The sequence below is a fragment of the Aotus nancymaae genome, unplaced genomic scaffold (assembly GCF_030222135.1).
Source record: "Aotus nancymaae isolate 86718 unplaced genomic scaffold, 86718_ANA_hifiasm-v0.15.2.pri h1tg000046l, whole genome shotgun sequence".
Lineage (NCBI taxonomy): Eukaryota > Metazoa > Chordata > Mammalia > Primates > Aotidae > Aotus > Aotus nancymaae.
In genome coordinates, this window is record NW_026988460.1 from 5,725,046 (window position 1) to 5,746,229 (window position 21,184).

At 41.3% G+C, this 21,184-nt stretch overlaps 2 protein-coding genes across 5 annotated transcripts in view; one reads left to right on the forward strand and one right to left on the reverse strand.

The window, feature by feature from the left end:
• The window catches only part of EIF4E3 (eukaryotic translation initiation factor 4E family member 3), a 76,151-nt gene extending 59,842 nt beyond the window's left edge, over positions 1-16,309 (reverse strand). The window contains exon 1 of one of the 4 annotated variants that reach the window (XM_064361909.1): positions 16,026-16,309. The gene's annotated coding sequence lies outside the window, so the exon portion shown is untranslated. Of the gene's footprint in view, positions 1-14,719; positions 14,874-15,257; positions 15,387-16,025 lie in introns of those variants that run through there. The other 3 variants (XM_064361908.1, XM_064361910.1, XM_064361906.1) reach the window with 3 other exon arrangements.
• Positions 15,659-18,306, forward strand: GPR27 (G protein-coupled receptor 27). The gene has a single exon (XM_021666768.2). It carries the CDS (start codon positions 15,855-15,857, stop codon positions 16,989-16,991), a length of 1,137 nt encoding a protein of 378 aa, XP_021522443.1. The 5' UTR covers positions 15,659-15,854; the 3' UTR covers positions 16,992-18,306.
• The last annotated feature ends 2,878 nt before the right edge of the window (positions 18,307-21,184 follow it).

The following is a 21,184-nucleotide window of genomic DNA, read 5'->3' on the forward strand; positions in this document are numbered from 1 at the left end:
TAATATTATTCACTGCTAAAAAGCAATGAGCTATTATGCCCTGAAAAGGGATGGGGGAAAATTTAATGCATATTATTAAATGAAAGAAGCCAATCTGAAAAGCTACATACTGTATGATTCCAACTAATACAACATTGTAGAAAAGGCAAAATCGGTAGAGACAGTTAAAGGATCAGTGGTTGTCAAGGGTTCAGGTGCAGAAGAGGAAGGAATGAATAGGCAGAGCACAGATTTTTATGAAAATAAAACTATTCTGAATGATACTATAAACAATTTAGAACCTGAAAAATATCAGAGTTCAACTACAAATTAACACCAGTGTAATTTTTACCATAAGGTTGGTTGAGTCACCTGCTTTTGGAGAGTGACTGTTTAAGAGGAATCAACCCTTGGATTCAAGAATCTCAATGAACTCCAATCACAAAAAAAATGAAAATCACACCAAGGCAGGATATAATAAAATTGCTACAGTGCAGAAAAAAAGACACATTATATACAGAAGAGCAAAATAAGAATTAGGCTGAGTTTGGTGGCTCACATCTGTAAACCCAGCACTTTGGGAAGCTAAGGCAAGGGGATTGCTTGAGGCCAGGAGTTCAAGACCAGCCTGGGTAGCAGAGCAAGAACTCCCATCTCTACAAAAACAAAAACAAACACAGTTAGAAAAGATTTTATTTTCCATAGGAAACAATACAAGCAAGAACAATCTCTTTACTGAAAGAAGAAAACCTGTCAACCTAGAATTCTATACTCAGTGAAATATCTATTCAGAAATGACAGAGAAAATTCTCTGCCAGAAAGATAGAATAGATATGCTCTCTCAATTCCTCCCAAGTACAGTGAAAAACCCTGAACATTATATAAAACAAACACAAGAAGATTCTGAAAGAGGCCAAAAGGTGGCATACCAGTTAGGGACCTCAGCAGTTAAGGAACAACACAGCAGTAAGTTCCCTGGGTTTTCTTTTTGCCTCATATATCTCAGAGTCAGAGCTGGAGAAGCTGGCAACCTGAAAATGCAAATGAGCACAGACAAGAAAAGTCTGATTTCTCTAGCCAAAGGAGCAGCCTTGCAAGACAGAAAACTCTCAGACATAAATATGCCAGCCAAATGCAAGAGAAAAAACTGGGATTCTCCCCGTACCTAAGCCAGCAAGGCCAAGTGAGAAGCCTAATTAGACTTTTATCTTCACCAGGTAGAATGGATTAAACAACAAGCAAATAAACAACAGCAAAAAACCATGATGCAATGAAATACTATCTATAAAAAACTCACTTCAAACATAACCGTGTGGGTAGGTTGAAAGCGAAAAAAATGAAAAAGACATATCTTGTAACAATACCCAACAAAGAGTAGCTATATTAGTATCAAATAAAGGAGATTTTAGAGCAAAATTAACCAGAGACAGAGGAGATTACATAATTATAAAATAAGCCACCAGAAAGACATAATGATCCTACATATGTGTGTACCAAACAACAAAGTCTCAAAATACGTGAAGCAAAACTTGATAGACCTATACATATATATGTATATATGTATGTATATATATGTACATACGTGTGTGTGTGTGTGTGTGTGTGTGTGTATATATTTAAGGAACAACACAGTGGTAAGTTCCCTGGGTTTTCTTTTTGCCTCATATATCTCAAACTCAGAACTGGAGAAGCTGGCAACCTGAAGATGCTAATGAGCACAGACAAGAAAAGTCTGGTTTTCTGTGTATGTACATATGTATGTACATATATGTACGTGTGTGTGTGTGTGTGTGTGTGTGTGTGTATATGGGTTAAAAAGGAAGTCTCAAAGAAAATTCAAAGATATATAGACCCAAACGAAAATGAAAATACAACATATTAAACATATCAGATGCAGCTAAAGCACTACTGAGAGGGAAATTTACAGCACTAAATGCTTACATTAGAAAAGAAGAAAGGTCTCAAATCAACAACCTAAATTCCTACATTAAGGAACTAGGAAAAGAAGAGCAAAGTAAGGCCAAAGCAAGCATAAGGAAGAGAAAAATAAAGAGCAGAAATTAATAAAATTGGAGCAGAAAAATAATAGAGAATATCAAAAAAAGAGAAATAGAGGTGTTTTCAGATATTCAAGAGCTAAAAGTATCCACTACAAGCAAATCAACACTACAAGAAATGTCAGAGGCTGGGCATAGTGGCTCATGCCTGTAATCCCAGTACTTTGGGAGGCCAAGGCAAGAGGATCACCTGAGGCCATGAGCCCCAGACCAGCCTGGGCAACATAGTGAAACCCTGTCTCTACCAAAAAATTTAAAACTTAGCCAGGTGTGGTGGCACATGGCTGCAGTCCCAGCTACTCAAGAGGCTGAGGTGAAAGAATCACCTGAGCCTGGGAGGTTGAGGCTGCAGTGAGCCATGATTGCACCACCACACTCTAGCCTGGGTGACAGAATGAGACCCTGTCTCAAAAAAGAAAAAAAAAAGAAAAGAAAAAAGAAATGTCATGGAAAGTCCTTCAAGAAGAAGGAATATGATACCAGAAGAGAATGCAGATTTACAGAAAGAAATAAAGGGCACTGGAAATGATAACCACATGGGTAAAATATAAGAGAATTTTATTATTTTTGAAATCCCTTTAAAAAATAATGGACTGTGTAAATGAAAATATTAACAATGTATTATGAGCTTTATAATATGAATACAAGAAAAATCTATGATGATAATAGCACAAAAGTTGGGAGAAAGAAATGAGAATATGCCATTGTAAATTGTTACACTATATGTGAAGAGGTATAATATCACTTGAACATAGACTGTGGTAAGTTAAAAATGTACACTACAAATCCTAAATAAAGAGCTAAAATAACAAAACAAAGAATTATAGCTAATAATCCAACAAAAGAGATTAAAAGAAATCATAAGTAATATTTAATTGATTTTTTTTAAAAGCATAAAAATAGGAAAAAGGAAACAGCAGGTAAGACAAATGGAAAACAAAGAGCAAGATGACAGATTTAAATCTTACCATATTAATATTCACCTTAAATGTATGGTTTAAATATTCCCAATTGAATTTCAGCCATTATTTGGTTAAATATATAAGCAAGAACCAACAATAATGCTGCCTACAAGAAATGCACTTTAAATATAAATGCAACAACAGATTAAAAGTAAAGGACAGGGTGTCTGTTTTTCTTTCTGTGTGTAGTAGACACAAACATTCCATTTAACAAATATTGGCTGGGTGTGGTGTCTCCTGCATGTAATCCCAGCATTTTGGGAGAGCGAGGCAGGCAGATTGCTTGAGCCCAGGAGTTTGCGGCCAGCCTGGGCAAGATGGCAAAACGCCATCTCCACAAAAAATACAAAAATCATCCAGGCATGGTAGTGCGCACCTGTATTCCCAGCTACTTGGGAGGCTGAGGTAGGAGGATTACCTAAGTCCAGAAGGCAGAGGTTACAATGAGCTGAGATGGTGCCACTGCACTCCAGCCTGGGCAACATAGCGAGACCCTGTCCCAAAAAACAACAAAATAATAAAAAACAGAAAAATATTTACTGAGCACCTACTATTGGCCAGGAATATATGAGAAAACCTGTTAAAGGAACAAAAGAATTGTAGGAATTCATTAAATTCATGCACACACACACACACAATCCTGGACTCCCAGGCATAGATTGTAAGCAGAATTAGAAGTTACATTGATCCTTAGCTTGATGTTATGAGCATAGTCTACAATAACATAATTTTTAAAGTAAAAAAAGACACATTGTGTTAATTCTAATCAAAAGAAAGCTGGAGAGGTTATATTAATATCACACTAAGTAAATTCCAGAGAAAAGAACATTACTTGGAAGAAAGAAGGTCAATTAGTAATATAAATGAATCAATTCATCAAGAGGACATAATAATTCTAAACATTTTTTGCTCCTAATAACAGAGGCCCAAGATACATGAAACAAAAACTATTAGAAGGGCAAGGAGAAATACAATCCAGATTTATAGTCAGAGATTTCAAAACTCATCTCTCAATTGTTGCTAGAATAAGTAGACAGAAAATTATTAAGAATATAAAAGATGTTAACAACACTATCAACCATCTTGACCCAACTGACATTTATAAAACATTCCACCCAACAACCATATAGAACACATTCTTTCAAGGGTACACAGAATGTTTACCAAAATAGACCATATTCTGGGTCACAAAAGTCTCAATAAACTTAACACAATTAAAGTCATACAAGTATGTTCTCTGATACAGTGGAATTAAATTAGAAATTAATAATAGCAAGATATTTGGGAATCCCCCCAATACTTATAAACTAAATAACACACTTATCTATATCTCATGGATCAAAAAAGAAATCAAAAGGAACATCAGGAAGTATTCTGAAATGAATGAATATTTAAAAAAACCTATAAAATTCATGGAATTCTACCAAAACAATTCTTAGGGGAAAATTTATAACATGAATGCCTGAATAAAGATCTCAAATAGATGAATTCAGTTTCTATGCTAAGAAACTATAAATAAAAGCAAATAGGACACACATAGAACAAAGGAGATAATAAATATTGGAGCAGAAACCAATGAACAGAAAAACAGTAGAGAACATCAATGAAAACAAAAATCTGGTTCTTTGAGACTGAAAAAAGTGACAAACTTCTAGCAGGACCGTTCAGGGGAAAATGTACCAATATCAGAAATGACAAAGAAGATATCAATACCAATTTTATATTATAGCTATGTAGAAGGTAACAAGGGAATGTTAGTAACAACTTATGCCAATGAATTGGTAACACAGATGAGATGAACAAATTCCTTAAGAGACATAAACTACCAAAATGTACTTGGTAAAATACATAACTTGAATAGCCATATACATATATATAAAATAAATGAAATATATAGTTAAAAACCTTTCCCCAAAGAAAACTCCATGCTCAAATAGTTTTACTAGTGAATTCTACCAAACGCTGAAGAAAAAAATTCTACATAAACTTTTAAAAAGCAATTGAAAAGGAGAGAATACATTCCAAGTCATTCTATTAGATCAGTTTCATCCTGAAGCAAAAACTAGATAAAGTCAGTACAAGAAAAAAAGAAAAGCAGCTGAAGATCAATAACCCTCATGAATATAGATGTAAAAATTAAATATATTTTCACAAGTATAATACAAGAATATACAAAAAGGATTGTAGTTCATGAATGAGTCATATTTAAAGAATGCAAGGTTGGCTTAATATGTGAAAGTCAATCAATATAATTCACCACTTAACAAACTAAAAATGTAAATCAGTGTGGTTATCGCAATAGATGCACGGAAAGCATTTGTCAAAATCCAACATTCATTGCTGATTTTAAAACAAGCAAACTAACAAACACCTCTCAACAGAGTAGGAATCGAAGGGAACTTCTAATCTATAAGTACCTGTAAAAATACACAGCTAACATCACACTTAATGGTGAAAGACTGAATGCTTTCCTTTTAATATAAGAGAAGAGACCAATAAGGTCAGCTCTTGTGACTTCTATTTAACACTGTCTTAAAGGTTCTAGCCAGTGCAACAAGGCAAGAAAAAAATAAATAAATAAAAAAGCATCCAGACTGAAAAAAGTAACATTATCTATTCCAGACAAGATACTATGTAGAAAACCTGATGGAAATTACCTCCCAAAACTGAAATAGTGAGTTTAGCAAAATTTCAAAATATGAGGTCGATATACAAAAATCAATTATATTATTTGTGGTAGAAATGAACAATTAAAAATACCATTTATAAAAGTATCAAAAATATAAAATGTTGGTAGATAATTCTGACACCAGATATACAAGAGCTATACAATGGGAAGTATAAAAGACTGCTGAGAGAAATGAAAGAAGAGCTAAAAATGAAGAGATAAACCTTGTTTGTACCTCTTGCATGTAGGAAGATGCTGTACTATTAAGATGTCACTTCTCCCCAGATTGATCTAGACATAACCCCAGTTAATATCCCAGTAGGCTTCATTGTAGAATTAGATAACTTGACTCTAAAACACATAAGTAAATGCTAATGACTGAGAACAGCAAAAACAACTAGAAAAAGAACAATCTGGAGGAATAACATTCCCTGATTTTAAGGCTTATTATAAAGCCATAATACTGAATACAATGTGGTACCAAGATAGACAAATATATAAATTCAACAGAAAAAAGAGTCCAGGAAGAGACCCATACATATATGAACAATTTGATTTTGACAAAGGTGCAATAAGTTTTTCAACAAGGGGTGCTGGAGCTGTTGAATATCTATATGTTAAAAAAGTTAATTTCAATCTATTGGAATTCAATCCACCTCACACTATTTACAATATCAACTAAATATGGAACATAAAACTAACTGAAAACCTAAAACCATAAAAATTCTAGAAGAAAACATAGGAGAAAATTTTCATGACCATGGTGTAGGCAAGGATTTCTCAGATATGACCGAAAAAGCTTTATTCATAAAATAATTCAAATTGATGAACTGGACTTCATCAAAATTGAAATCTCTGCTCTTTCAAAGATACTATTAAAAGAATAAAAAGACAAGCCACAAACCAGGGGAAAATAGGATTTCTAAATCTTATATCTGAAAAAAAAAAACTTTTTTTCCAGGATGCATAAGGAATTCCAAAAAGTCAGTAATAAGAAAATAAATGACTTATTAAAAAAATATGGGCAAAAGTTAGAACAGATTCATCAACAAAGAAGATAGGTGGATGGCAAACAAGCACATGAAAAAACACATTCAATATCATTTATCATAATTGCCAACCGAGTAGAATTCTATTCCCAGCCAAACTATCAAGTATGAAGAAGGTAAAGTAAGAACATTTTCAGATATGTAAAAAATCTTAAAATATTTACCTCCAAATCAACGTTCTCATGAAGCTATTAATGTATTACACCACCTGAAAATAAAAGAATAAAACAAGAAAGAGAAAGATGTGGTTTGCTCCCGGAAATAGGAAGTCTCACAGTGGAAGAGAAGAGCATGCTTTGGAACGCAGTGCCAGGGCCACAGCTGTGCAGGGAACTGTCCAGACCAGACAAAGTAAGAGAATGAAGGAAGAGGGGAGCAGGAGTTTTTCTGAAAAAATGCAGCTGTTTATCCAAAATGTTTGAGATATGGAAATCAGATCACTGTGAGTTCACATGGAAGTCTAAGGAGAAACAAACCCAAGTTGTACTTTTTATGTGATTTATCATAAAAATCTGTCTGCCTTATCTCTAAGGTTTATTTTTATAGATGCTCTCTTCAACAACTGTCATAATTCTGCAAATGAAAGAATCGCTACCTCATTTATATCAAAACCCAATGCAAAGCTTAGTGCTGGGGGGTGGATAACAAGAATTTACATGTCTGGGAGGTGGGAGGTGTATGTATTTAGAGGGTAGGCATTTAAAGGAGCTAAACTTTCATATTTTATTACAAGGAAGTCGTTGCATAATAGGTAAACTACCAATTCAAGAAACAGTAGGTACATCCTTAAAGATGTGTCTTACAGGCCTCTGCTGCATAGTTCAGAACATTTTATATGCATGTACCCCCAACATCTGCACCTTAGAAAGTATATTTACTGTAATTATCTAGAGTAGAAAGTATCAATAATCAATGCACGATTTAATTTTCAATGAAATAAGAGAGAAAAGAGACGAAAGCAAGGATTATAGCAATAGTAGCCTTGATATACAATATTTATACCATTACTCCATCCACATGAAAAGAATGCTTAAGGAATAGGTTTGATACTGTAATATTCGGCACTCCCAGTAGCACCCTAGACCTGGTGGCTACATTGAGTCTTTCAATGCAAAATTTAGGATCACAACATGACTTAACCACTAGAGGGAGTTTAAACAGCTAGTAAATATCATGGAAAATACAGGGGCCACATTTTTTTAAAAGACCCTTTTTCTCTCTTGGAGTGGTCGCTATAACTTGCTTAAAAAACCCTTATAGAAATATTAATAATGGTATTTTAAATAGTGATAACATGTTAGTGTAGACTCCTTGTCTGTTTCTTTTCGATATTGAAAGTGTTTATTTTCAGGTGGTTAAAATACTGCCACCTATGCCATTAGCATAATGGTTTTTCTTGATTCTGTACTAGCAGATACAACCCCAGTTTAATACTTATATCATCCTGGTAGGTTTTCCTGCAATTACATATTAGTCAACAAAGCCCTCTGTACATATTAAGAATTCAGGCTTTTGGTCCAGACAGACTGGAATTTTACCTTGCTCTTGTACTTTCTGCTGTGCAACCATAGACTATGGTTAACTGCTTTATAACTCAAGGCTCATCATCTGTAAAGCTGGGGTATGGGGTTTTGTAGGAATAAATCAGATCATGTATGCAAAATAGCTTAGTGCATTTTTGAATCTAAAAAATTATAGCTTTTCTAGTGGCTATGCTGCTAGATATATAAAGCTATTGATTGAATAAAATTTTCTCAATCTCTCTTCCCAGATTTACCTCAACATCAAAGCCCCAAAGCAGGCAAATGCTAAGGCCCACCAAAGGGGCAATCCTTGTGCACCTGATCATATGGCAAGGCATGACTTATTTCTATGGCCAGCCTCAGGGAAGAGCGCAAGAAATCACATCTTAAGAATCTGCATTTACTCAGAAAGTGGTAACCAGGAGTCCACGTTACTTGCCAGGCTCTTACCCACCTTTAAGGACATCTCCAAAGGCCACAGAAGTCACCTCACTTCCATAAGAATTTTTTTAATAATTCTGTTTTCTTAGGACATCTACAGAGTTGTGGAACTATCACTATTACCCAATTTTAGAACATTTTCATCACCCCCTGACCCCCAAAAAACGCTGGACCCATTAGCAGTCACTCTCCAATCCTTGCCCAGCTCCCAGCAACTACTAATCAACTTTCTATCACTATGGATTTGCCAGTCCTTGGCATTTCATATACATGGATTTGTGCAATACATGGTCTTTGTGTTTGGCTTCTTTCATTAAGCACGGTGTTTTCAAGGTTCATTCATGTTGGAGCATCATGTACCAATACTTGTTTTTATGAATGAATAATATTCCACTGCAGGGATATATGACATTTCATTTATCCATCCATTCATTCATGGACCCTTGTGTTGCTCTCTCCTTTTGGTTATTAGGAATGATGCTGTTAGGAACATTTGTATATGGGTTTTCATGTCTCTCAGGTAAATGTCTAGGAATGAAATGGCTAGGCCATAGTTAACTCTATATTTAACTTTTTGAGGAGCTGCCAAACGATTTTTCCAAAGGAGCTGTATCATTTTCCATCCCCACCAGCATCATTTGAGGGTTCCAACTCCTCTATGTCATCACCAACATCTGTTATCGTCTACATTTTTGATAATAGCCACCATAGTAGATGTGCAGTGGTATCTCAGATGGTTTGAAACAAATTGTCCTACTGATTAATGATGCAAAGTATCTTTCCATGTACTTATTGACAATTTACCTATCTTTTTAGAGAAATGCCTATATAAACCCTTTGCCCATTTTTAAAATTGGGTTGTCTTTTTTGAGTTATGAGTTCTTTATATATTCTGGATACAAGTCCCCCATTAGACACATTGCCTGAAAACATTTTCTCCCATTCAGTAAGTGGGCCTTTCATTTTCTTGACCGTGTCCACTGAAGCACAAATTTAAAATTTTAATGAAATCTAATCTATATATTTTTTATTTTGTCACCTTCCTTTTGGGAACATATTCAAGAAATCACTTCCTAACGTCATGAAAATTTACTCCTATATTTTCTTCAAAGAGTTGTTACAGTTTTAGCACTTACTTTTAGGTCTATCAACCATTTCTAATTTTTAAAAAGATATGGTGTTAGGTCAGGGCACAACTTCATTCTCTTGCATATGGAGAAAGAAAACTAACTGTTAAAGAGTTTTCACTAAACATATTTTGCTTAAATGAAGTGTGACAATATGTTACACATATACACATAAAGATATTCAGTTATTCATTCAAGAAATACAGACAGCAAGTACAATATTTTGAGATATGCAGTGATAATTTTTCTTCCTCTATTTTTCCCTTTCCTTCCCAACATTTAAGTGGACAGCAGACTCTGGGCTTCCTTGCCTAGGAGATGTTTATGTCAAGGTGGCTTCCTGGCTTTTATTTTTTCCAAACACCTGAATTTGGGGACCACAGCTTCCCAGGGAAATTGATTCCAGTTGACCCTTGAACAACATGGGTTTGAACAGCATGAGTTGGTTTATATGTGAATTTTTTTTCAATGAAAATAGGATGGAAAGTATAGTATTTGAGAGATGTGAAACCTGCATATATGAAGAGCTGACTTTTCATATATGTGGCTTCTACAGGGCTGACTATGAGACTTGAGTATGGTGGATTCAGGTGCACAGGGAGGCCCTGCACGAGTTCCCTGTTTATACTGAGGGATGACTGTAATTACATTGTCCAGAAGAACAAAGAAGAACTGGGTTTTCACCCTCTTCCAGAGCAGATAGGGAATCCCTGGAGATGAAGGTAGGAGGAAGAGAAGAGAAGAAGAGGGTACTGAAAGAGAGGGGAGCTGCACCCAGTTTCTCAGACATACTGCTGAGAAAAATGGCTGTTTTTAGATTAAATTAGATATTAAATGCATCTAATATCAAATGCATCCTCAGCCTAGATTCTCTCACCACAAGTCTGGCACAAGGCAGCCTTTAAGAGTCACGAAACCACAATGGCTTGAAACAAGAGGAACAATATGGCAACAACTGATGAAACATCAGAAGGGATACCCCACACACACATGCACACACTAACCGGAAGGACCATATACGAGGCAATTTAGGCACTTTGCCTGAAATTACAGTGTATCCCGAGAAAGCAAGGACCCATGATGAAACCCAAGATGCACTAAGGCTACCTTTTTTCCCTCACCAGCAAGACAAAATGGTAACACAGAGTCAGAAATGAGGTTTCTAGGAAGCAGCTGCACTTCTTGTACTCTTGATTATATGGACTGACACTCATACTTGCCACACACTATTGAGAACCTACCGTGTACAGGGCATCCTGCTAGGTTACGATGAGGTGGGAAATATAAAAGTCAATTAAACCATGGTTAGCTGAGACATTTTATATAGTCAGGTAAGAGCAAATACGCATAAGTGTAGTTACCATTTATTGCACACTACCTGTGTGCACATCTTGTGCTACACTCTTTGTAAATGAATCTCATTTAATTGAATCTTCCCCACAATGAGTTTTTGATACACGGATGTTCAGAGTAGGCAAGAGACTTGCCCAATGAGCCAAAGTCTAGGCTTTTTGCAGTTAGGTACACTCTGGTTCATGTATAACTACCATCAATGCACAGCTAGTCATTGGTGGAACATGTACACGAACCAGAGTGGACCTCACTGCAAAGCCCATTTTCATTGTCAAAGTTATGACTTTATCCCGTGGAGAGATCAACCTGAGGGCTGCCCTTTGATAGCCCAACATTCACTGGGCCTAGACTTTGGCTCATTTTTTCTAAGAGTTGGGATGGAGTTAATTCAAACCAACTTTCTCTAACTTGATGTTTAATGTACCTATTGGCAGGTGACTAGAAACCTGAGGTTAAACTGGAGACATTGGCCAGACTGGGCCTCATGATGAGGGAAACCATGACCTTGACTCTATCTGCCAAAGGGTGCCAACCAGTTCCTCTGAACAGTGAGGATTTTTAGTACCATTCACACCATCTATATGTACATCAAAGAAGTGACATAACTGATTTGGGGAGTGGGGGATGAAAAATACCCACATTTTTCTTCTATGTGCAGAAGGAAGAATTTGGTTACATAAGCATAATGAAAATTTTTCTTACAGGAAAAAATCTCACAGAGCTCTTTTGCTTTGAGATGAAGGTATGCAATTTGGTGCCTAAGAAAATATTTAAAATTGTTGCCTGCAGCTTCCTAGAAACAGTAAAATACGTTGATCCTGGCCAATGAAATGTTAATAGTTTTTCCTTAAGTATTAATCTACTGAACAAATGTTGATAATGAAAGAAGTAGGCATATCAATGCTGTGAGAGAGCCATGATTTATATATTTTCTGCTGCTGCTTCTGCTATTTGAGCCTGGGAAAATGACTAAAGCAAATCTCAAGTCCCAAAGAGCAGCATTTTCAGCCGTAGACAGAAACAGAAAACACAGAAAAATTTAAATTATAAAGAACTAATAATGTCTCTGCTTTCATGTCCTTTTCTGAAGAATAAATCTCTCTCCATTTGGGAGACATAATCACTTAACTTCCATTTCCTCATATCTAAACTCATTCAGAGCCCAGGACCCTCAGAAATCATTTGGTCCAATGTCCCATTTCATAAACGGACACATTTGAGATTCCAAGAGGTTAAATGACTTGTCCAACATCATGTGCTCATTAGAACAAAAATATGAAGACTTTAACTAAGTGGAGGTAGTAACCACGGAGTGAGTGAGAGGACCTAGATTCTCCCTCCCACTCAGCTATTCATGAGCTTCTCTGTTTGTAAAATTCAAGTGTTAGGATTAGATGGTTTTGAAAAATCCTTTCCCTCTTGGAAGGGGTTACAATTCTGTGCACAGGAGCATCAGTAGTTTGTGTACGTTAGTTTACTGCTTTTATAAACACAAAAGCTTTCTTCACAGTTATAATGAAGAGGCAGTGTTTGTGGAGATCATGAGGATGGGCTCTAAACACACTTCCTCAGCTGGGCTTGGTGGCTCATGCCTGTACTCCCAGCACTTTGGGAGGCTAAGGTGGAAGGATCGCTTGAGCCCAGGAGTTCTAGACCAGTCTGGGCAACATAAGGAGACCCCATCTCTACATATAATTTTTTAAAAATTAGCTGGGCGTGTTGGTATAAGCCTGTGGTTCCAGCTACTGAGGAGGCTAAGGTAGGAGGATTGCCTGAGCCTGGGAGGTTGAGGCTGCAGTAAGCCATGATGTCGCCACTGACTCCAGCCTAGGTGACAGAGTGAGACCCTGTCTCTAAATAAATAAAGTCAGACTTCCAGCTCTTACACTTACTTGGAAGTAAGTGTAAAGTAAGTGTAAGTGGTGAAAGCCTGAATAAATTAACCCTCTGTGCTTCCTCTGCAAAATGAAGATAGTAAGGGTACGATCCACATCTGGCCATTACAATGATTACCTTAAATAACACGTCAAGAATTTAGCACAATGTTTGGCACATAGCAAGTGCTCGGTAAAAGGTGGCTGCCATTAGTATTACCACAAAGTAACCAGAGTTGGTGAATTTGTTTGGGTTATTAAGAAGCCATTCCCTCTTCTGGGCAGAGGCAGCCCAAGTGCTAAGGTCCCCAGCAAAGCCAGATCAAATTCTCTACTGCTGTGGGTCTAACTTTAAACAAAGAAATAAAGAAACCATTTCCTACCCTTCCTTATTCAAGTGCTCACTCTCAAGTGATAGCCAATGATATGTTTAAGTGTTTGGTTATAATATAGGGTTTCTAGAAAGCTCTTCTTTGGAGGGGGCCTACTTAGGTGGTCGGAATATTTCTGCTCTTTCCCTTTTCTTCTTTCTGCCTGAAATGAAGAAGCAATGATTGGGGTGTTGGCAGCCTACTGTGATCATGAGGGAAGGGCTAAAAGGCTTTCAGAGATTCAGTCCTTGAGTCAATAAATCAATGTCAGCAACCACTGACCTCCAGACTTCTTTTTTCATGAGGAAAATAAACCCATGTACACGTTTTTGCTACTAAATCAATCTGCAATTCCTAACCCATACACCCTCCAAAATCTATTTTCTATCAACATACATTTGCAGATGTGCCTGGTCAGCCACTTGCTGCTGGCCGCTTAAGAGTCCCAAGTCGGGTGCTCAATAGCTGATTTTCTTGAAAAATCACTTAGATTAAAAAATATATACATCCAAACTGTCCCCAAGGGCCTTGCTATTCAACGTAAGGTCAGCAGACCAACAGCATTAGTCTCACCCAGGAGCTTGTTAGAAATGCAGACACTCTGGCCCCATTCCAGATTTACTGAATCAGAATCCTCATTTTAACAGGGTCGCCAGTGATTTCTGCACATAGTAAAGTTTGAGGCTCTGGACTAGGTTTCCCAGCTCTGCTCTGTCATCCCTCCTAAATACTGCTGCCAGAATAATGTTCCTGGAACCCACCTAGTCATATCACCGCCCTTCTCAAAAGCTTTCAAGGGTTCCCAACTGCCTGTAGACTAAAGTTTAGACTCCTTAGCCTGATCATCAAGGTCCTCTATGATCTTGCACTATCCCGAAAATGCCCATCAAGGTGCCTGTCTTGCATTTAATCAATCAGTAGGCAATAACTAATTATCTGCACAGAAGAAAAAAAATATGAGTGTGCGTGAGAAACAATGCATTGTTTAATTCTGACTTTACCATGCTAGGCACTGGGGATACAGTGGTACCAAAAACCAGGCATGATCCCCTGCCTTCAAAGAGCTTAGCGACTAACTAGAAGAGCAAGATTTTAAAAATGAAATGAAAATATATAATGACAAATTATAAGTGCTAAGAAGGAAATGAATAGAGGGCAGGGATGTAGAGTAAGACAGACTGGTCAGAAGGAGGCCCTGAGGAGAGGGAGCTTGTTGCGGGGCTGGTCCAGGCAGAGGGACCAGCAAGTGCAAAGTCCTGCTAGACAAACGCGGTGTGTTGAAGAATCAGAACAGGGGCTGTCCTTTCAGGCTTACCCAGAAAATAGATATCCTGGGAGGAAGGTAGCATAGGGTTCACCTTCCAAGTCGCTTAAAGATGAAATGCTGAATTTCTCTTTTCCCTGATATAGGTCCTTCACTGGGATCACTGATGAGTTAGCGAGCAGGGGATGCCGCAGAGTCGCTGTGAGTCCAGCCCTGGAAATCAGACCAAGCGAAATTCGAATCCCAGATCCGCCACTTCCCGGCTGTCAACTCCCTTGACCTCCAAGCCTCTGCTTCCTGAGGTATAAAGTGGGGCTAAGGATGGAGTCAACTTCATGATTACTGTTGAGGGAGATAATGCTTGCACCCCCAGCACACTGCTACCCACATCAGTGCGCACCTGGGTATCACCGGTTTTGGGATTATGATGACTATTACCATCGTAAATTACTCCTAGCTTTCAGGCAGAAGGCTCATTACAGATATTCCTGTCCCCTCTGAGGCCTCCCGACCCTGCCAGCCCAGGCTACCTCCCCCGCGCACGGCCACCGTGACCCCAGCGCAGGCGCCGCCGCCGGACCCCCGTTACCTGGGGCCAAACGCGACTTGCCGCCACCTTGCGTCCTGTGCCCTGCCTCCCTCCCGGCTGCCTCCCGACCCCGCGGCTGCCGCGGCGGCGCCCCTAGCCCAGCCGGGCCCGTGCGGTGCGGGATGCCTCGGCGGGGCTGGCGGCGGCGGCGGCCGCGCTGCGCGCTCCGGCAGAGGGGAGGGGGCTCCGCGGCGGCGGCGGCGGCGGCGGCAGCAGCGGCTGCGGCGGCAGCGGCGGGCCCGGCGGGGGGCAGAGCCAAGAGGCGCGGCGGCGGCGGCAGCGGAGGAGGAGGAGGAGACGGAGGAGGATGCGGGGGGCTGCGGGCGGCGGCGCGGCCCTGTCCGCAGTGAAGCCCGCGGCGCCCAGGGCGCAGGGAGTGGCCGCCTCCTCCTGCGCGCACCATTCCTGAGATGGCGGCAGCGGCTCAGCGGCGGCTCGGGGAGCCCAGGAGGGGCCGGACGGGCGCGGGCTGAGCCCCGCAGGACCGGGAGCTCGCCCAGGGCCGGCGCAGCGGCGGAGCGCGGGGCCGGGCGGCCTGCGGGAGCGGCGAGGCCGGGGACGGCCCCGGGGCGGAGCGCACGGCCTGGGGAGGCCGCGATGGCGAACTCGAGCGAGCCGAGCAGCGGCGGCGGCAGCGACGGCGAGGCGGCCGCCCTGGGCCTCAAGCTGGCCACGCTCAGCCTGCTGCTGTGCGTGAGCCTGGCGGGCAACGTGCTTTTCGCGCTGCTGATCGTGCGGGAGCGCAGCCTGCACCGCGCCCCGTACTACCTGCTGCTCGACCTGTGCCTGGCCGACGGGCTGCGCGCGCTCGCTTGCCTCCCGGCCGTCATGCTGGCGGCGCGGCGTGCAGCGGCCGCGGCGGGGGCGCCGCCGGGCGCGCTGGGCTGCAAGCTCCTCGCCTTCCTGGCCGCGCTCTTCTGCTTCCACGCCGCCTTCCTGCTGCTGGGCGTGGGCGTCACCCGCTACCTGGCCATCGCGCACCACCGCTTCTACGCCGAGCGCCTGGCCGGCTGGCCGTGCGCCGCCATGCTGGTGTGCGCCGCCTGGGCGCTGGCGCTGGCTGCGGCCTTCCCGCCGGTGCTGGATGGCGGCGGAGGCGACGACGAGGACGCACCGTGCGCCCTGGAGCAGCGGCCCGACGGCGCCCCCGGCGCGCTGGGCTTCCTGCTGCTGCTGGCCGTGGTGGTGGGCGCCACGCACCTCGTCTACCTCCGCCTGCTCTTTTTCATCCACGACCGCCGCAAGATGCGGCCCGCGCGCCTGGTGCCCGCCGTCAGCCACGACTGGACCTTCCACGGCCCAGGCGCCACCGGCCAGGCGGCCGCCAACTGGACGGCGGGCTTCGGCCGCGGGCCCACGCCACCCGCGCTTGTGGGCATCCGGCCCGCGGGGCCGGGCCGCGGCGCGCGCCGCCTCCTCGTGCTGGAAGAATTCAAGACGGAGAAGAGGCTGTGCAAGATGTTCTACGCTGTCACGCTGCTCTTCCTGCTCCTCTGGGGCCCCTACGTCGTGGCCAGCTACCTGCGGGTCCTGGTGCGGCCCGGCGCCGTCCCCCAGGCCTACCTGACGGCCTCCGTGTGGCTGACCTTCGCGCAGGCCGGCATCAACCCTGTCGTGTGCTTCCTATTCAACAGGGAGCTGAGGGACTGCTTCAGGGCCCAGTTCCCCTGCTGCCAGAGCCCCCGGACCACCCAGGCGACCCATCCCTGCGACCTGAAAGGCATTGGTTTATGAGGGAGGCCCCGCCACATAGACCCCCAACCCAGCCTTCCTCTTTGGCTTGGACGGTGACGTCGTTTCTTTCCCTTCTGGCCCCTGTTTAATTTTCTAAGCTGCCTTCAAAATGACTCGAAGTGGACAGACACTCGGATTGTACTGACTCCTTTGGGGTGGGGTGGGTGAGGAGTAGGATGCTCAGCCCGCTCCAGCTGCGCACATTCGTCCTTCTAACTCGACTTTCTTCCTGACAGTAGGCCCTGCAGTCTTTTTGTACCAGTACTGACGTCTTTTATTCCATGCGTGGTTACTTTTTTTCTTTTTCTATAAAGGCTATACTAATTTTCTTCATGCAACGTTTCCTAAAGACCATGGCCAGTTTTCTACAGAAGCTATTTTTGACAACCTCAAATGGCATTACATTTTGCAGTGAAGTAGAAGGAACCTAGGGGGACTTCTTCACAAGTTAGATTTCTTGAGGATCTTCTGTTGGAAGCAGGAGAAAGTAGGGGGAAAGTTGTCTGAAATGCCCTCTGAATTGCCGGCTGCGGGGTCCTTGTGCTGCGCCGGTTGTTTGAAAGTGTCAGCATTGATATTGAACTTAAAGAGCAGAGATGGAGGTCAGTAGCAAGGCAGTCATTTTTTTTAAAGCAGTAAGTAACAAGTAAGATTTGGTTCTGGTTTACTTTCTACTGCTAAAAACCACGTCAGTGACAACTGCTCTCTGTAATATACCAATCTTGAATGGAAACATTTCTGTCAAGTTGTAAGTTTTAAAAGAGTAAAGTGTTTTGGTTAGTAATGGTGTGGAGAAAAATACAGTATTGCATGTGTTTGTATGTACAGATTGTGATTCGAGGATTGGGAGGGCTCTGAGAAGCCGAGTGCTACATCAAAATTGTTTAAGTATTTTTTGCCAATAAAAAATTAATTTTATGGAAATGGCTTGTGCTTTGAGAAGCCCAGTTTTATTCTGTCTTATGAAACTAATTTCCACTTTGAAAATTATTCTTCTGTCGTTCATGGTATAAACGAATGGAATATAATGAAACCCTCCTTCTAGGAAACAAAGCATTTCCTTAAACTGTTTGCTAGGTTAAGCTGTGCTGTTCTACTGATGGTTGCTTTAAATTAATAATGAGAACTATAATTTAAGTAATATTTCTTTGTTAGACATTATAATGTTAAACTGAAAGACTAAATTCTGCAAGTACTATATAATATTTTTTGCTTATAATGCTACATTTTTATTAATGTACTTTCCGTTTTGAGGATTTATATCTGTATTTCTCTTTGCATTATACAAATATACCAGTATTTTCATTCTGGAGTAGTTGTTTTGTTGTGGAGGTGGTGTTTGAGGCTGGACTGATACATGCGTCTTAAGTCTGTTACATGCCTCTAAGTATGTTATCTAAGGATAACATGTTCTGTGATACTTTTAGCACATGCTCTTTAGTTACAGGTTTCATAGTTTGACCCTCAGCATATCCAAGACATGTGGAGGCTTAATTTAAAATGCAAGATAAAAATCTGCAAGTCTTTCTTTAAAGGGAAGAAGCAGTAGACATATACTGCTTTAAAACTGTTTTATTTATTTGGATGACGGAACATTTTAATGACTTCATTAAATAACATAAAAAAGCTTTTAAATAAACATTTCAAACTCGAGTACAACAATCATTTTTGATAAAAGTACTAGGTAAAAAGGGAGGTGGTAGGTATTTTGAAACTTAGTTGAGTGTAATATAAACTATTAAATGTTCAGTCCAGTGGGGATAAGTTATGAAAAGAGAGTGTGGCCAATTTAATTGATCTCTGGTAAATAGGCTGCATGACTTGATTTTGTTGTGGAAATTAATCAGTCTGTGAAGACAGTCTCATATGAGACAGTTACCCTATTTCTCCCCACATTATGAGTCCAGGTTGGCTTCAATCATCCAAAGGCCACTGATCAGAAACCTCAGCCAACCCAAAGACAGAGGAGCCTAGGAAATACATCTCTCCTCATGTAACCTTCCATCTACCCAGGTGATCTCAGTTAAAAAAACAGAGGTTGGACCAGACCATGATGGATCAAGTCTAAACTTTGGGAGGCCGGGGAAGGAGGATTGCTTGAAGCCAAGAGTTTGAGGCCAGCCTGAGCAACCTAGCCAGACCTTATCTCTACAGAAAATTAGCTGAGTATGGTAACGTGCACCTGTGGTCCCAGCTATTGGGGAGGCTGAGGTTGAGGCTGCAGTGACTCATGACTGCACTCTAGCCTGGATAACAGAGTTCTTGAGGCCCTGTCTCAAGCCCCCCAAACAGAGATCACCAAGTTTCTGTGATTTTCACACCTGGCATGGCACAGGCACCAGACCATCACGTCTGACTCCTGAGCCACTCTAACTTTGGGCAGCAGCTCAGCTACACCAGAGATGACTCATTGGCTTGACATAGCCTTGAATTCAAGGGATATTTTTTCATATGAGAATGCATAAGCTAGAGGTTCTCAAATTCTAACATTCATACAAAGTACCTTAAGTGTTTGCATGATCCAGAGTCTTAGGAGGATGTGTTGAGTCCTGGGGAAAAGCATTTCAACAGGTTCCTCAGGTGGTTGGAGACAGACCTCCAGGACTTCATTCAGACATGATTTACTTCAGACATGGTGCATTCAAACTTGGCTACCTGGGTTTTCTGTTTTTATGTTTTAAAGTTCTGATTAGATGGGGGGAAAGCACAATTTCTAGTGAGAGTCCAGGTCACAGTAGCAAGAATTAACAGCCAACTGTAAAGAAAACAAGAACCAAAACAGAGAAACAAGCTATCTAGGAGAAGGTGAAGAGGTGCAAAAGGCCACCCCAAATAGCTTTTAGGATCGGTGAATCTATTAACGTGTGCTTTGATTGTTAATTACATTAATAAAAAATTATCCAAAAAAAGGTTAGTCGTGTCCAGAGTACTCCACGTATTGTACCAGCACAGGTACCAAGTATTTAGGGAAGATTAAAATTGCTCATTTTACTTATTTAGGAAATTAATTTAGTACAGCTTCCCCACCTGCCCACGCAGTTGTCACTATACTTGAAGCAATAGAAAGCAGGCTTCTTGTACATACATCTTTGTATGTTCTAGCATGGAATTATTGGGTCAAAACAAGCATTTTTAGGACTTTTGATATCAAATAGTTTTGCAGAAGGACAATATGTCTATATATTTGTTTAAATGTACACCTGACATATTCTTTTTTTTTTGAGACAGTCTTGCTCTGTCACCCAGGCTGGAGGGCAGTGGCATGATCTCAGCTCACTGCAACCTCTCTTCATGTTCAAGTAGGATTACAGCTCAGCCTCCCAAGTAGCTGGGATTACAGGCACCTGCCACCATGCCCAACTAATTTTTGTATTTTTAGCAGAGACAGGGTTTTGCCATGTTGGCCAGGCTGGTCTCCAACTCTTGGCCTCAGGTGGTTCATCTGCCTTGGCCTCCCAAAGTTCTGGGATTACAGGTGTGACATAATCATTTTTTAAATGAAATATCTTAAGCAAAGTGGGGAAGCATGTAATAAATCAGTAACAATGATGATAATCTCTGTGTCCACTATTCAGCCTTACCAAATGTCATATTGGTTTCTACTGTTGCGTTTCTCTTTTCCCTTCCTTCCTTCTCTCCTTCTTATTTCTTAAGAAATAAAATGGCACAATTATTTCTCCTAAATCTTTGGTCTCACCATTAGCCCTCTACATTCTCAAATGCCTTGCTCCTTAACAGGTGAAAGGGCCCCAGGTCCTGCGGCTGACTCATAAGCCAGTTTCTGTGTTGAGCAGTATAGAAGGACACAGGGATAAGGAAGGGGCAGCATTCTTACTAAAGAGGTAGTAGGCGTGGTGGCTCATGCCTGTAATCCCAACACTTCGGGAGGTCAAGGCAGGCAGATCGCCTGAGGCCAGAAGTTTGAGACTAACCTGGCCAACATGGCAAAGCCCCATCTCTACTAGAAATACAAAAATTAGCCGGGCATGGTGACGCGTGCCTGTAGTCCCAGCGACTCAGGAGGCTGACGTGGGAGGATCAGTTAAGCCCAGGAGGTGGAGGTTGCAGTAAGCTAAGATCATGCCACTGTACTCTGGCCTGGGGGACAGCTCGAGACTCCATCTCAAAAAATGAAAAAGTTAGCAGGCTAATTGGGAAAACTTGGCAAATGTACCCAAACCCACAAAGCAAGG